Below are 15,000 nucleotides of genomic sequence, written 5' to 3' on the forward strand. Positions count from 1 at the left end.
CAAGAGGGCAGTCCCAGTTTCTACTCTTCCTGTGAAAAGAACAAAAGAATGCTTCAGTTTGTTTTTTTTTTAGCTGAAGGTAAATATCTGAAGCCGATATCAATGACGCTAATTCTGACGGGCGAAGTTCGTGCTGCTCGCCAATGCCACCAGACGTTACAGTTTGGGTATAACGGTCAATCAGAAGTCAGATATATGATTCAACGAAATCGGTCGTGGATATTTGCCGTCAGAGTTAACGTGGCAACACAAAAGATACCGATGGAAGCACTACTCAGTTACTGTAGAGAATAAGGTGGACTGCAGCCATACAAATCCTATTCCTATCAGTCTCGAGCTCGTTTAATGAAACCACCTAATGAGAACGCGGTAGGATGTTTGGCTTGCACTACACCCTCACATTCCTATACAAAGCATTTCCGAGCAACGTCGAGTGACTCAAAACTATTCCTGGAAACCCGACTTCCACCACGTAACTTCAGGACTATGTGTAAATTTTAAAATACAATAAATATATATATATATATATATATATATATATATATATATATATATATATATATATATATATATATATATATATATATATATAATTCATCAGTTGACAGCCTCTGGATTCAGATTGGTTTAACAACAATCTACGCCATTCTGAGAACTTCAGTCACATTCAAATTAGCCCAGGCAGCGACCAAAACCATCGTTTCTTAATTTCTATTTAGGAATAAGTTGTAGCGATTTTCGGTAACGTTAAAACCAATTTTTTCATTTTCTGACAGAAGTCAAATTCCTTCAAGCGTCCTTAGCCTTGAAAACCCCTACAGTTTCTCTATATCTGCATTTTAAAGTCAAAAGGGAAAACAGAAACAAAAGCCCTAAGAATGTTATTTTTACCCAGACTCCCTATATTTCAGCTTTGTAGACGTTTTTTTTTACTTTAAATGTGTCTTTTCGGTAATTGGTCTTAATCTAATGAAATTATTCTACGAAATTTTCTTCTGTAAATATACGTTGCTTAATTACAGCATGTGTCTACTCGTCAAAATAACACGTAGCACCTAAATTGTAAAATTATCATCAAATGAAAATCTTTCAATAGTTGCAACAATAAATCTAGCTTGGAATTTAATTTTCTGTACACTGTCAATCACGGCTATTTTCTCCGGATTCCAGAGAGTAAAACTGGAGGTTGTTGCATAAATCACCCTGACGTATATCGAGCCCAGAATTCTTCGTGCACATGACACGAGGCTATTGACAGACACTAAAAACAACATCCCTGGAGATTTATAGTTATCTCCCGGGGTCTATTACAATAAAAGATTACAATATATGTACTTGCAATATGTTCAAATTTATACGATGGAAAAAAAAAGGGAAAAGTTTATAGGCAATTCAAGCTGGCCTATGTCTCTTCTTGGGTTGGCGTATTCACAATCTTCTACTTCAGTGGAAAACAAATGTTTAGTATTGAAGGTGATTCTCGGATAATTTCTGTCAAATCTTTACGGTGAAGGTGATGCCTATATAATTTTTGTCAAATCTTTACGTCGGTGATGGCCAATAATTTTTGTCAAATGTTTACACCGAAGGTTATGCCTAAATCATTTCTGTCAAATCTTTACGCCGAAGGTGATGATGATTTTTGTCAAAACTTTATGCCGAAGGTGATGCCTACATAATTTTTGTCATATCTTTACGCCGAAGGATGTGCCTACATAATGTCTGTCAAATCTTTTCACCGAAGGTGATGTCTACATAATTTTTGTCATATCTTTACACCGAAGGTGATGCCTACGTAAATTTTGTCAAATCTTCAAGCTGAAGGTGATGCCTACATAATTTTTGTCAAAACTTTATGCTGAAGGTGATGCCTACATAATTTTTGTCAAAACTTTATGCCGAAGGTGATACCTACATAATTTTTGTCAAAACTTTATGCCGAAGGTGATGCCTACATAAATTTTGTCAAATCTTTATGCCGAAGTAATGCCTAGATAAATTTTGTCACATCTTTATGCCGAAGGTGAAGCCTACGCAATTTTTGTCAAATCTTTACATTCTAAAATGCATTTGCTTTTAATGGAAGATGTAAATCCTTCTTCATTGTTTTCTTTTATTTATTGTGTTGGTAATCCTCATGTTTTCGTCTTTTATTTGAAAAAGTTATTATCCATCAAGACTAAGTAAAGCTTTGAAATTAATATAAATCAATAACCTTTATACAACTCGACCAATGTTAGAGAAACGAAGAACAACAAACATGTGGTTTAACATTCATACGAAGTTTTACGTTAGTTTCTTCTCTTCTGTTCAGTGACTGCATAAACCATTCCCTATATAACCATTTTTCATACCATGGATAATATAAAACTGCTCAAAGACAACAGATACAATTTTGAAGGCGCCATCCTTAAAAAGAGAAAATGTTTGCATGAAGCAAGTACTCATAAATTTTTCTGAGTAGAAAAAATCAACAACCTTCCACTTCTTATGCTTCGAACATCAAAAAGGGTTCACCCTGTTTGATTTCGTATGTTCTTCGGAAAAAACTAATTAGCTCCTACGATTCATTACAGCTAACAGACGGATGGATCGCTTAACGTTATTTAAGTCTGCGGTAGGAGAGACCGGCAACAGCATTTAATTCCGAGGACGCATTTGAAATGATCAAAGGAGCAGAACCTCTTGTTGTTTTTGCGTCAGTCTTCGTTTTCTCTAAAAATTGGTGCACTTCAACATTTATGAGATGTGCTGCTCGATCATGTTCACCTGACGTTGCACTAATATCGCCACTTCTTGCCAAAATAAATATTTGTCCTCGTTTATCTTTAACGTGTCAATATCCATCAAATAACAGCTTCGGCTTGCCTTTCTCGCTTTGTATAAAGTCTGCCATGTCTCTCAGAAGGCTACCAAAATTGTGCTGGATTTGTATACACCAAATGCTTTGTGAATATTTTTGCCAAAAGATGTTCGTTCGAACAATTGTTGAATTGAAAAATTACCATCGAACAACTGTCCGTGAACCCTAAGTAACTGCATAATGATGACAATAATAAAGAAAAAAAACTTGAATGACAATAATCATTACCCCCGGTACCTACGTACCATTTTCATGAACATCATATGGAAGAAAGGGGTCAAGGCCGAAAATATTTGTCTTTCTATATAGTCTTATAGTAATAAATTTGACAAAAAAAAAAAAACTCCATGCGCATACTCAGTTTAAAATCAGAATAAGCAGAAAATCTAAAACCCACCAGGTGGTTTCCTTCCCAGTGGTATATTGCTATCATTCTGTTGACATGTTTATCAGTAAGAGCTTTTCGCAGATATTTGTAGATGATGCAGGTTATACCTCACACAGAGTTCAACTTGAAAGATATCATCGCTTAGAGATATAAAGACACAAACGACGCAGAGTGTGATAGTCAGTATTTGTCCTTCATTCCTGACCTACAAATCACTATCTGCTGAACTCATTTTCCCAGTGGAAGGCCTAGAAGTCGTAAGTAACTACGGGTTCACCGAATGGTATAAAGTGCCTTTATCCTTAGTTCTTTTTCTATAAAATAAATAGAATGTAATCAGTAAGGAAACGAGTCGAAATCTTTGACTTCCAACTTGTTCCCTTTGTCCTTAAATGATGAGCCGAACGTATTAGCTAAACTAAATTGTGTAAAATGTAATCATTAGCAGCTATTTTATCATCAAATGCTATTAAGGAAATGTATTTTTGCAAACCTTCAATACAGAAAGAGCTTGACAGTGCGTCACAAATGATGCACGTAGTGTGTTTTCATTAATCACTTGATGACGATGGGTAAATCGATCTTACATCATCTAAAAATGTTACAGGTTTCACAAGAAACTCCTTCAATCAAAATAAAAAATGCCTCGAAAGATTGTAGCCCTCCTGTGGCTTACTTTAGCAAGGGAATTTGTTCTTCTCCGGGGTCAAAATATCAGCAGTCTTCTTCCTTCCAGCTATATTCCTTCGTCAACAACAGAACCACCAGTTTATGAGTGCCCTGCTCGCGAGGAAATAAAGCCTTGCGTTTGTCACCTCATTGGGAAAAATCAGATGGAGATGGACTGTTCTGAAGTTCAGGATGGAGATGAACTCAGGAGAGTTTTTAGCCAAGAGTTTCTGTTTTCCGATTTCGCTAGACTAGTAATGACTGGAAGTAACTTGACTGTCTTGAGAGAAGGCGACCTAGGAGTATCGTCTTTCACGGAAATATACATAATGAATAGTAACCTTGTCGAAATAGAAGACCTGGCTCTGCTAGGCAGTGCAGACACTCTGGAATACTTGGATATGTACAACAACCGCCTTCAAGGAATTCCAGACATTTCGGCTTTTAGCCGTTTGTCTGGTGTTAATCTCTGCAGGAACTTCTTTACAACATTTCCCACAATGAATTCCGCGACAGTGAGGATTATTGATTTCATAGGAAATCCGTTAATATCTCTTCCATCTGACGCATTCCAAGGTCTTCCAGAAATAGAATATGTTTTTCTTGATTATTGTAGTCTGACGGGGATAATTCCAGGCAAGTGTAGACCTTGGTTTTCTTTAGTTTATCTCTGACAAATTCCCACTGGCATATTCAAGAGGTATGTTTATTTTTTATTTATTTATTAATTTGTAAAACAATTATCTGCGTTTTTCTATTCAGCGTAACTTTTATCGGAAAAGGTAACGGGTTTGATGCAAACGTCAATCCCTCTCATCTATTTTCGTGAGGTGTCTCCTGCAAAAACCACTTTAAAGCATCATAGACATATATCACCTTTACTGAAGACATTTAACTCAAGCACATAATTCATTAATACAGATTCGAGCTGAGTTCATAAAGATCAAAACAATCTTCATGAAAATAACACAAATCAAAAAATAAATTTAAAATTCCATTATTTTCCTATTTGATTTTAAACTAAATTTACTCTAGTATATCATTTTATGATACATTTTGCGTTTCTTCTTTCTTTCTTTCCAGGAACTTTTGCAAATAATAAAAAGCTTTTCTATTTGAGTCTGGATGGGAACAGTCTGAATTCCCTTCCGCTGGACGCCATTCAGCTAAGCGGACTAGCAAGCTACTTATTCCTTCAGAACAATCAACTCGGCCATTTAGCTTCTGGTTCGATTTCCGGTTAGTAAGATTATTTGTTTCAAAACCAGTTGCATTTCTGTTAACTTATGTGTACGCAGCGTTCAATAATAACCCCAAAAAGACTCTATTTGCTTTCTCGCATATTCAATGACTACGTTACAAATTTATCTGTTCCTTGAATTGTGCTTAGCTATTTAAGTGAAAAATAACTGCCTTACTGAACAATACAGTCACAAATATTTACAAAATAATGTCACGCTAAAATGGATTTTCTTATATGAAATAACAGTGAACAAACTTGTTCCGATAACGTATTTCTTTAAGAAATGCATTCATTACCCTTCTTTAAAACTGTGCAATTTTCAAAGGTCACCGTCGTTAAGCAATAAAATTTAACGTTGATTTCTGAAGCAGAATTATTTCTCACAAATACCAGGCGTCACAGGCAGTATTTATATGAAGGGAAACTCGCTAACAGAGTTGAACGAGGATGTCTTTCGACCAATGCTCGAGAACAACGCGAATGTTCACTTAGAAGGTGAGTATTTGTATGAAAATATTCTCAGCTATATTATACAGCTGATACTGCCAGTCTTGAAATGCAATATTTCACATATCGAATACATGAATTCAAAACAGCTTATGAACATCAGCGAGCACACTGTATCCCAAACAAAAAGTTATGAAACCCGAAAGTGCAAACCGTGTCTTTGTGATCCTAGTCTATGCAGTTTGGTCCAATACTCAATACATAAACCCAGGATAAAATACGAAAACTTCACCAAATTCTGAAAAAGGTAAAAGAGAGTGCACATTCGTCTGAGAAGGAATGAATACAAAAAAATTCCATTTCTTCTTCACTGTAAGACAATCCCTTCGGCTGCGGGTGCGACATCGCTTGGCTGATCCTCAATCAAACACTGCTGGATCGCTTGGCCGATTCGCCGAGCTGTTCGGACGGAACTCCCTTTATTGATCTGGATCCTGCCTACTACGAAGCCATGTGCTGAAGGAATAACTTGCGATAAACAATCGGCTCTCTCTCTCTCTCATAGAATTTGATGTCTCTTGAAACAACTGATCATAAGCATCTAAGACAACGTCCTCGAACTATGTAAAAAAAAAAAAAAAAAGAGAGAGATCTGTTAACGAATAAAAACCGCTTAAGAAAAAATATTTAACACTTGTGTAAAGGAACGTTTTTCTTTCACACTAATTCCCCGAAGCAAGATCTATGGCTTACCGCTCTATTACCTGCCAGTTATGTATAAAAGTATCGATACTTGTACGATGTGGATAAAGAGGGCGACAGACTCGCATAATCATATCTGATCGCTCTCTCTGCCAAGTATACCTGTATTTAAGTATGTATGTATGTATTAATGTATGCATTTGATGAACTGGGATTAAGAACAAGTTAGTCAGAAAACTAACTGATATGCAGTAACAATAAGTCCAGGAGAAGGTCCAGAAAATCATGGAGAATGGTATGGATGGTGCCTTAGACCAGAAGGCAATATAAGGGAAACACTTATATCATCAATTTGGAATATTTTCCATTTTAACTGCACAGTCAAGGATGAAACCACCATGCAAGAAATTTCCACAAAATCCGCTGTGCCTCGACGGCTCCTGCAGGTTGCACCATTCACCTCTGTATTACGATGAACTCTCGCACTTCTTGGAACCTTGCTTCCGACCACCTCAAAACCCCATGTTCCATCTTTTCACTGATATATTTATACCAGTCTTTCCATAACAGAGTCGAAGCTCTATATTACCCGCTCTTTCAATCTTTCCTTCTCAAAAATATTAGGCAGACATTTTATCTTAACAGACTGCACTTTCGTTTCTAAATTTAACATTTAATATTCTCACTTCATATGTGCAAATAGCTCTCTCTCTCTCTCTCTCTCTCTCTCTCTCTCTCTCTCTCTCTCTCTCTCTCTCTCTCTCTCTCTCTTTTCATCCAGACATACAAAAGAAGTTCAAGTGTATATCGCTGCTGATCAGAGCTACCCGCCATATAAATACACCGTATATATATGAAATCCAGCATACAGACAGTACTTGAGGAAATTTGGTCTCTTCCTATTTAACAGTTCATATTCTTCAACTTAACTTTATCCCAGTATTTACCTTTTTATAAACACGTCCTAAAGATGGGCCCTTGAAAGTCTGAGACTTTAATTCTCTGGTATTGTTAAACTACTACTACTACTACTACTACTACTACTACTACTACTACTAATAATAATAATAATAATAATAATAATAATAATAATAATAATAATAATAATAATAATAATACTGCAGTGAGCGGTGACACTTGTTTTTCTGTCCTTTATAATTTTGTCTACTCTTCCCAGATTATCTGCGAGTTCCTGTAAATGACACGATATTTGGCTATAAAAACCGGTGAAGTAATCATTTACAAAACCTTCAAAGTCCCATTCAACTTAGTCTGAAGATAGATCGGTAACGTTAAAGTTGTGGGTTTTATTCATTAGATCGATTCGAGAGGATGTGTTTATCATAGCATCCCACCCTGACCGAAAACAAATCAAGTATCTTTTTCTATCAATGCTTATCAGACTGCTGCTGCGAGATATCATTTTCACATGCTGCCCCTCAAGAGTATTCATTTCGTATTTAAGCCAACACCGACAGCATCCTTATCACCAGGTTGTAATAAACGACCCTGCTATATTTCAACAAAAGCAGTATTTTACACGTTTATCGCAAGGCATTTATCGCCTAATTTCTCACACGTCCGTTTGATTATCTCTTTGTCCGTCGGTTTATCACCTATTATTTTTTTGTAATTTTCTTAGAATTATGTAGGTTTTTTCCCTACAATAGTGCTTATAAGTTTAGCGTATGTTATCTAAACATTTTAATCGGCCTAAATATATTGAAGAAAATATTAACATAGGTGATTTTTGCCCACCTCTGTCCTTATGTACTAAACAACAACCCAAATACGTACTAAGACCATGTTCACTGTAAGAATTGGACAGGAACGTAATTCAACTCGAGACCTATTCAGGTTGGCCCTCAAGATCCTGAAAACCTATCAAACTTTCGGGTATACAAAGCCCTCAACGCTTTCCTTCATCGTAGGGTCTGTTTTGCTGTTATACGTGAAGCTCTGGTGTACCCTGACACACCTCTCTCTCTCTCTCTCTCTCTCTCTCTCTCTCTCTCTCTCTCTCACACACACACACACACACACACACACAAACACAAAACCAATAAAACTGAGGTATCTAATATAGCTCATGTCAGACTTGTTCAGGAAATACGATATGTCTCAAAATGAAAGTCCAGAAATAAATGCCACCTTCAGAATTAATAAAAAAATTAATTTTGCCAATGAAAAGTATTTGGAATTCAATCCATAAAAGATTTGTCTCAAACAACGAAGGATTGTTCGATATTATACAAACTGCCATCGAAACAACAACTGATCTCCGACAGCGAGAGGGCAGAAGGGGTAGACGACATTTTCGTTCTTAATAAATCTTATTTTACCATCGGAGAGAGAGAGAGAGAGAGAGAGAGAGAGAGAGAGAGAGAGAGAGAGAGAGAGAGAGAGAGAGATTGTATGACTTTTAAGCAAATTAATCAATGCCGTTAACAAAACTAAAAGCTGATGTAAATCCCTGCATATTGGTACGCTGGTCTTTCAAAACTGTCGTGCACTTCAGGGTTCGGCGCGCAACATTTGTTCCCAGGTGGAACTCAAATGAAAAACAAAGGTACAGAATTTCCTCCCGGCCTTTTTTATGGCAGACTATACCTGAGAGAGGGAGACAATAGAATGAAACTAAGGGAAAGTAAGCAAAGGCCTGTAACAGACTCGCTTGCTCCCACTGAAGGCATTCGCTATTCTTTGGCTTTGATTACCTTTTTCTTCAGTCGCTCTTATGCTATCTTTTCATTTTTCTTCACTTTTCTCACTCTTACTTTTTTTAGACACTTTTCTGTTAACATCTCTGATGCAAACAATTCAGTCTGCAATTTATGCACTCGTGACGATTAGATATTCTCCACCCTGTTTCTTTTTTTTTTCAAAGTCACGATGATAAACATACTACAAAATTTTACAATCATTTTTTAAAAAAACATTCTTCCGATGAACTAACTTTGAGGTTCAACAGCGAATCAGGCATTGATAATCACGTGTTTTTGCAGCAGACCTCTATTATTCTTAGTACGTTATCTCGCTAGAGATTACCGTCATAAATATTCTGAATGTATAAAGAAACTTTCCGAAAATATTGACAGTAGGGATTTTGCTTATTTCACTCTCCGTCCTTCATTAAGTGTAACCGGATTAACTTTCATGCCGCTGCATGCATTCATCATTTAGCCCCTCTCCAGCTGTCCTTTCCGTCAACACTGTTGTTATCATTATCACTATTATCGTAGCTGTCTATTCACAAAGACCATGGAAAAAGCAATGAGGACAAACTAACAATTTACTTTCCAAGAATACGACAGCACTAGGAAAAAGAGACTCAAAGAAAGCATAGGATAACAGGGGTACAATTCAAAGAAGACCAAATTAAGAGGAGAGAAATAAATGAAGAGATTGCGAGTGAAATATCATTTATCCTAAACCACGGCACCTCCAGGACGCACGGTACATACTACAGCTTTCCTTAACCTTACGACTATCATCCTGAGATGTTCGGTAAAGGATTACATGATGTCTGGTAATACACAGTGTAACTCAAGCGATCCAGATACTATGAGGGATAATGGAATTACCCTTCAAAAATGGAATTGGCATAAAGGATATGGCCCATAAATGGTCTAAATCGTAATTGTAAGGAAAAACACTTCGTGTTATTATGTCAAGAAAACAAAAGCCAGGGTGAGAATGGCGTAAGCACTTCAGGATAACGTTCAAACAACCTTGGAACAAAAGATCCTTAGTGCATGGCAAAATCATCACCTCGGCAGCTATTGTAAGTACATGAATATCTAGTTTTCTATTCGAGTCAAGTAAAACTGAAGAGTCAAATTTAACACAAAATTTATGCCTCTCGGTCAAAATCATTACTGACGGAGTTGCACATGCAAAGATCAGCTATTTAAAAAAAAAAAAAAATAAAAAAAAAGCTCGACCTCTGTTAAACTGAGTTAATCTACATGGGTGTTTCATTTTCAAGGCTAACACGTGCAAAACACAAAGGTCAGGGACGGCTAAGTATACATGACACTAACCTGCAAAATACTAAAACGAGTAGGCTCAATAAAAACAAAAAACATAAGAAAAACGACCCTCTCTGCTGTCTATTGTCCCTAAGCACCTAACTACCAAATTTGCAAAAATCAGCCTCATTTTTAACCAAGTCAAAGCTAAAACTCAACCAACTTAAAAGTGTTAGGACGAAATTCTTCATCACAGACTGATAAATCTTATAATATCTTAAAGAACATCACAAGAACCTTCCTAGTTCAAATATGCATAGCAGATTCTATTGAAAATATAAGACCTACAAATAAAAATGAGACCTTAAAACTAAAACCTTCAACAATCATATACTCATATATTTAAAAAACAATATATAAATAAAACATTTCCTCCTTAGAGATGTTTAACTTTATTATGCATTGCAATAATATATATATATATATATATATATATATATATATATATATATATATATATATATATATATATATATATGTATGTATGTATAACTGAATCACGAAAATATGGAACGTGATGAGTACATAAATAAATACAAAATCCACGAAAGAAAGAGAAACACTGGAGTGCTGCGAGGCCTTTCGATGCCGTCCTTTACTTACCAGTAAAGTTAAGTAAAGGACGACAGTCGAAAGGCCTTGCAGCACTCCAGTGTTTTCTTTCCTTCGTTTTGATTTTGTCTTGATATATATATATATATATATATATATATATATATATATATATATATATATATATATATATATAAAGACATTCCCTAACAAGGAACACCAAATTCATACCTTAATTAACTCCTTGTTCGTGGATGGACTTCCACTGCAGAAAACTTTCACATTTTCCAGAACTTCCACTGCAGAAAACTTTCACATTTTCCAGAACTTCCACTGCAGAAAACTCTCACATTTTCCAGAACTTCCACTGCAGAACACTTTCACATTTTCCACTTCTTACAACTATGCAAAAGGATCATAAGCGAAAAAGTCGATTCCCTATACGCACTGCATCATGAACCTTTATCTTGCAATCACTCTCGCACTTACTGGGTATCTGGACACTTCCTTCCAATCAGAGTCAATATACAGCAGATACTCTGCTTCCAATAACTTTGCGACACCGCTTACCTAGCACTATCTACAGTAGGTCCTCTCCCCTCCTTCGCCGTTAAAACTTCAGAATTATACACGCGTCGCAAACCTACAGTTCTTCATTCTTTCCACATGACAGGACCATATTAAAATTTCACGTACGCTAACATTATTACCATTTCAATGTACTTCCAAATTTTCATTTACAATACCAAAATATGCATCTCGGCAACATAACCCTTCTTCCTTTCACTTGCATTCAGCATCCACACTTTATGAAGACTAGTTACAAAACTGTAAAACCTTGCCAGTAAAGATCATACAAATCTGATGCAGAGATACAAAGATACAAATAAAGGGTGCCAACAATGAACAAAAAGCTGCAATGCGGCTTTCGGGGAAAGGATCACATGGTAGTTTGTCTTCATCCATTCGAGCATGAGTCGAGACAGATCCATTTGAGTGTTGCATTCGATTGACTTTTAAAGAAGCTCCAGGAGGCCCTGCGACAAAGGCAAGACACGAACATGACGCAAAATCTGCCAGAGACGGAGGATTTGTACGGTTCTTGCGGTTTTAGTTTATGGTAATGTAATGCTCAGGTCTTCCCGTATAATCTGCTCATTTTTTTAGATCGTACCTCCTATATTTTACATTGCTCGCCACTCTTTTTATTGTTTAATCATTTTTATTCAAACACGTGACTATGACCCCTCTCTCTCTCTCTCTCTCTCTCTCTCAAACACGCACACAGACACACGCACATATATATTACAAATATGTGTGCGCGCGCGCAAACTGCGTATATATGCGGGGCCGAAGGTTTTCTTTTGTGAAGCATAAGTCCAAAATCGACTTGGACAACCCTTCCCGCCCCCTTACTTCCACAACTACATTCCCTGTGCAATGCACAGACAATTTCTGAAACATGACACGCGACGTCATTATTAGGGAAATGCATGTACTAATCAATCAATGCGACACAGCCTCTTCATACTGCCTAATTAGACGCTTGTTGAGCTGGCGTAGTAATCACTGGTATGAAGAGCGTCATCCGGCAAATAAAAGTTTACTGGATTGGATGTTACCTTACTGAGGATTTTGTTTTCATCGTGTATATGGGTTGGACTGTGTGATGTCGGTATGGTCGATATTTTACGTATAGGCAACTGTTAATTTTACGTGCTGAAGTGAGACACTCTCTCTCTCTCTCTCTCTCTCTCTCTCTCTCTCTCTCTCTCTCTCTTGTTGTAAGATGTCCCGGGTATGAGATCTGTGAGGACGGAAGGAACTGGGCACACCCTTTTAACAAATTATACCAGTGTACCCAAATAGTGGAGTGTATGCCTGGGGTCAGCTGACTGCAAATGGCGGCAGCCTGGAGATATCTGAGAGAGAGAGAGAGAGAGAGAGAGAGAGAGAGAGAGAGAGAGAGAGAGAGAGAGAGAAAGTGGGCGACTGGTTCGCCGTCAAGTGCAAAGGAGCCGTATCCTCGGAATATTCACTGCTCTTGGAAACGCTGATTCCGAAGACTTGTTACTACCATGTCTTCTCTTTTGAAATGGCAGAGACTTCTGTGCGCCGGAAGGAGTACACAACAACGGATATTTCCTTCTAGAATAAAAACAAAACATATTTTCTGTCAGAGGCTTCTGTTCACTGCCCTAGGCGATTTTCCATAACTAAATTGAAACACGTCTGGACTTTTCATCAATATGGTACATCAAAGCTTCCAATCAAATCCACCATGTCACTTTCTTTTTTATTTCTGAAACATACTCTTGCAACATTTACAGTAAATAATTTTACTCTCCAGAAAATGTTAAACCTTTGCTCTCCGAGCAAAATCTTTTAGGTATATTTAAAATTTTTCAGTAGAAAATATATTTCTTGCAGTCTGAATTGTGTTTTCGTTAAGCTAAAGAGTTACTGACACTGATTAATGGTATGCAATTCCCACCATTACCGAATAATAATCTTAACTGTCTGTCGAGTACTTTTCTTCTGAGCAAATTTTGATCTAAAATTCACAACACTAAAAATGTATGACTTCGGACGTAATTATCTAGTAGCGACTATAATTTGAATCGATTATACAAACCCCTGCACAAATAGTTTTCATGGCTTTATTGCCAATACGTACAATTACAGAGAAGACTCGTCTGCAGTGCGTTAGCGACCATCCCTTCAAACAACGCTTGCTCTATCCCCATATCTTATGAATTAATCTCCTTTTCCATCAGTATGTTTGCCCCACTCTTTGCCTAACCTAACTGTTTAAAACATATTCGGTCCAGTCTTTCGTTAATCCTCTCACCACACATTCCTCTCATCTCTTGTATCTAAAAGTTTCAATCTTTTCATCAACACTTACTCCAACGTAGACTCAATTCGAATGTTTCCAGCTTCAGTCTTCATTGGTGCAATTTACAAGGATACCTCAGTTCAAATTCGCTTCCTTCAACACCATCACTCTGTTCCACAATTTCCTTCGAGTTCCAACACTTTTTCTACTTTTTCACCAGGTTGCCATTCAAAAATTCAAGCGAATCTGTCTGGTTCGGTATTTCTAACACTCATTCAAGATAGGTAGGTACTTATTCATTTGCCCTTCTACTGTACTTTTGCAGAGCTACCTATCATGTCAGCAAACCGTAAGCTAATAACTGAAATTCGATTCAATATATGAAGATTCCATTACATGAAAACCTCCTTGTACCTTGTGTCCGCAAAAAAATCTGATGGTTCAATTCTAAATGCAAATGTGTAGACTGGTAAAGACACAGAATATTAAAACGACCAATCTCATCAAAGAGAAAACATAAACTACGGACAGCCTAACATAATGCGAGAAAAAGCTGGTGTATTATTATAGCCTACTACTAAGGTAAAAAAAAAAAAAACTGACACGTCCAATTTTTTAACAATGGATGCCGAGTTCTCGGAATAAAAATAAAACGTAAAATTATAGCTGCAGGAGTAATACATACCTTATGATTCGCGATACTTTGCATCTAAGCCCTTGAATCATACATTATTTTGCCAACTATGGCCATAACAATGGAAAATAGATACTAAATGAATCAGGACTTTCAAAAACCTTTGAATATCAACCAGAAACTTTTGCAGAAAATGTGCTTCAGTACCTCTGCTCCCATACTGAGGATACCTATATTTCTGGTTCTATCTATTTAATAAAGCTCAGAAAAAGAATCGCCCCGCGCAATGAGTAAACGCAGAGGAAGACGACTTACGACCTCTCTTTCTTCTTCCAAATGGACCGCTTCCGGCTGATAATTCCGAGACCAGAGGCTATAATTCAGCCCTTTCAACAGTTCTGGATTTCATTTCCAGTGGCTTATCAAATCACTGGGATTACCGAGTGGATTTGTTTTCTACTTGAAACACGTTTCTGACGCAAGCATACCATGATTTTATGCGGCAATGAAAATTTTTAAAAGATTATGCTAAAGACATAATTTTCATCAAGTAATACATTTTTGGAGAAGCAAATTTATTTTTCATGATGATTAAATCTCATTCTAAAGCCTGACTGATTAACAACGTTTAC

The 15,000-nt window shown here is 36.8% G+C and overlaps 1 protein-coding gene and 1 long non-coding RNA gene across 4 annotated transcripts in view; one reads left to right on the plus strand and one right to left on the minus strand.

Moving 5' to 3' along the window:
* Positions 1–15,000, minus strand: part of LOC136847677 (uncharacterized) — a 682,743-nt gene that overhangs the window by 613,014 nt on the left and 54,729 nt on the right. The gene's annotated exons all lie outside the window — the stretch shown is intronic.
* Positions 3,404–6,313, plus strand: LOC136847573 (oplophorus-luciferin 2-monooxygenase non-catalytic subunit-like). Its single transcript, XM_067119295.1, has 5 exons — positions 3,404–3,508; positions 3,859–4,556; positions 5,004–5,159; positions 5,557–5,658; positions 5,988–6,313. The coding sequence occupies exons 2-5, from the start codon at positions 3,893–3,895 to the stop codon at positions 6,128–6,130; spliced, it is 1,065 nt and encodes a 354-aa protein (XP_066975396.1). The 5' UTR covers positions 3,404–3,508; positions 3,859–3,892; the 3' UTR covers positions 6,131–6,313.

Source organism: Macrobrachium rosenbergii, chromosome 17 (genome assembly GCF_040412425.1).
Source record: "Macrobrachium rosenbergii isolate ZJJX-2024 chromosome 17, ASM4041242v1, whole genome shotgun sequence".
Taxonomy (NCBI): Eukaryota; Metazoa; Arthropoda; class Malacostraca; order Decapoda; family Palaemonidae; genus Macrobrachium; species Macrobrachium rosenbergii.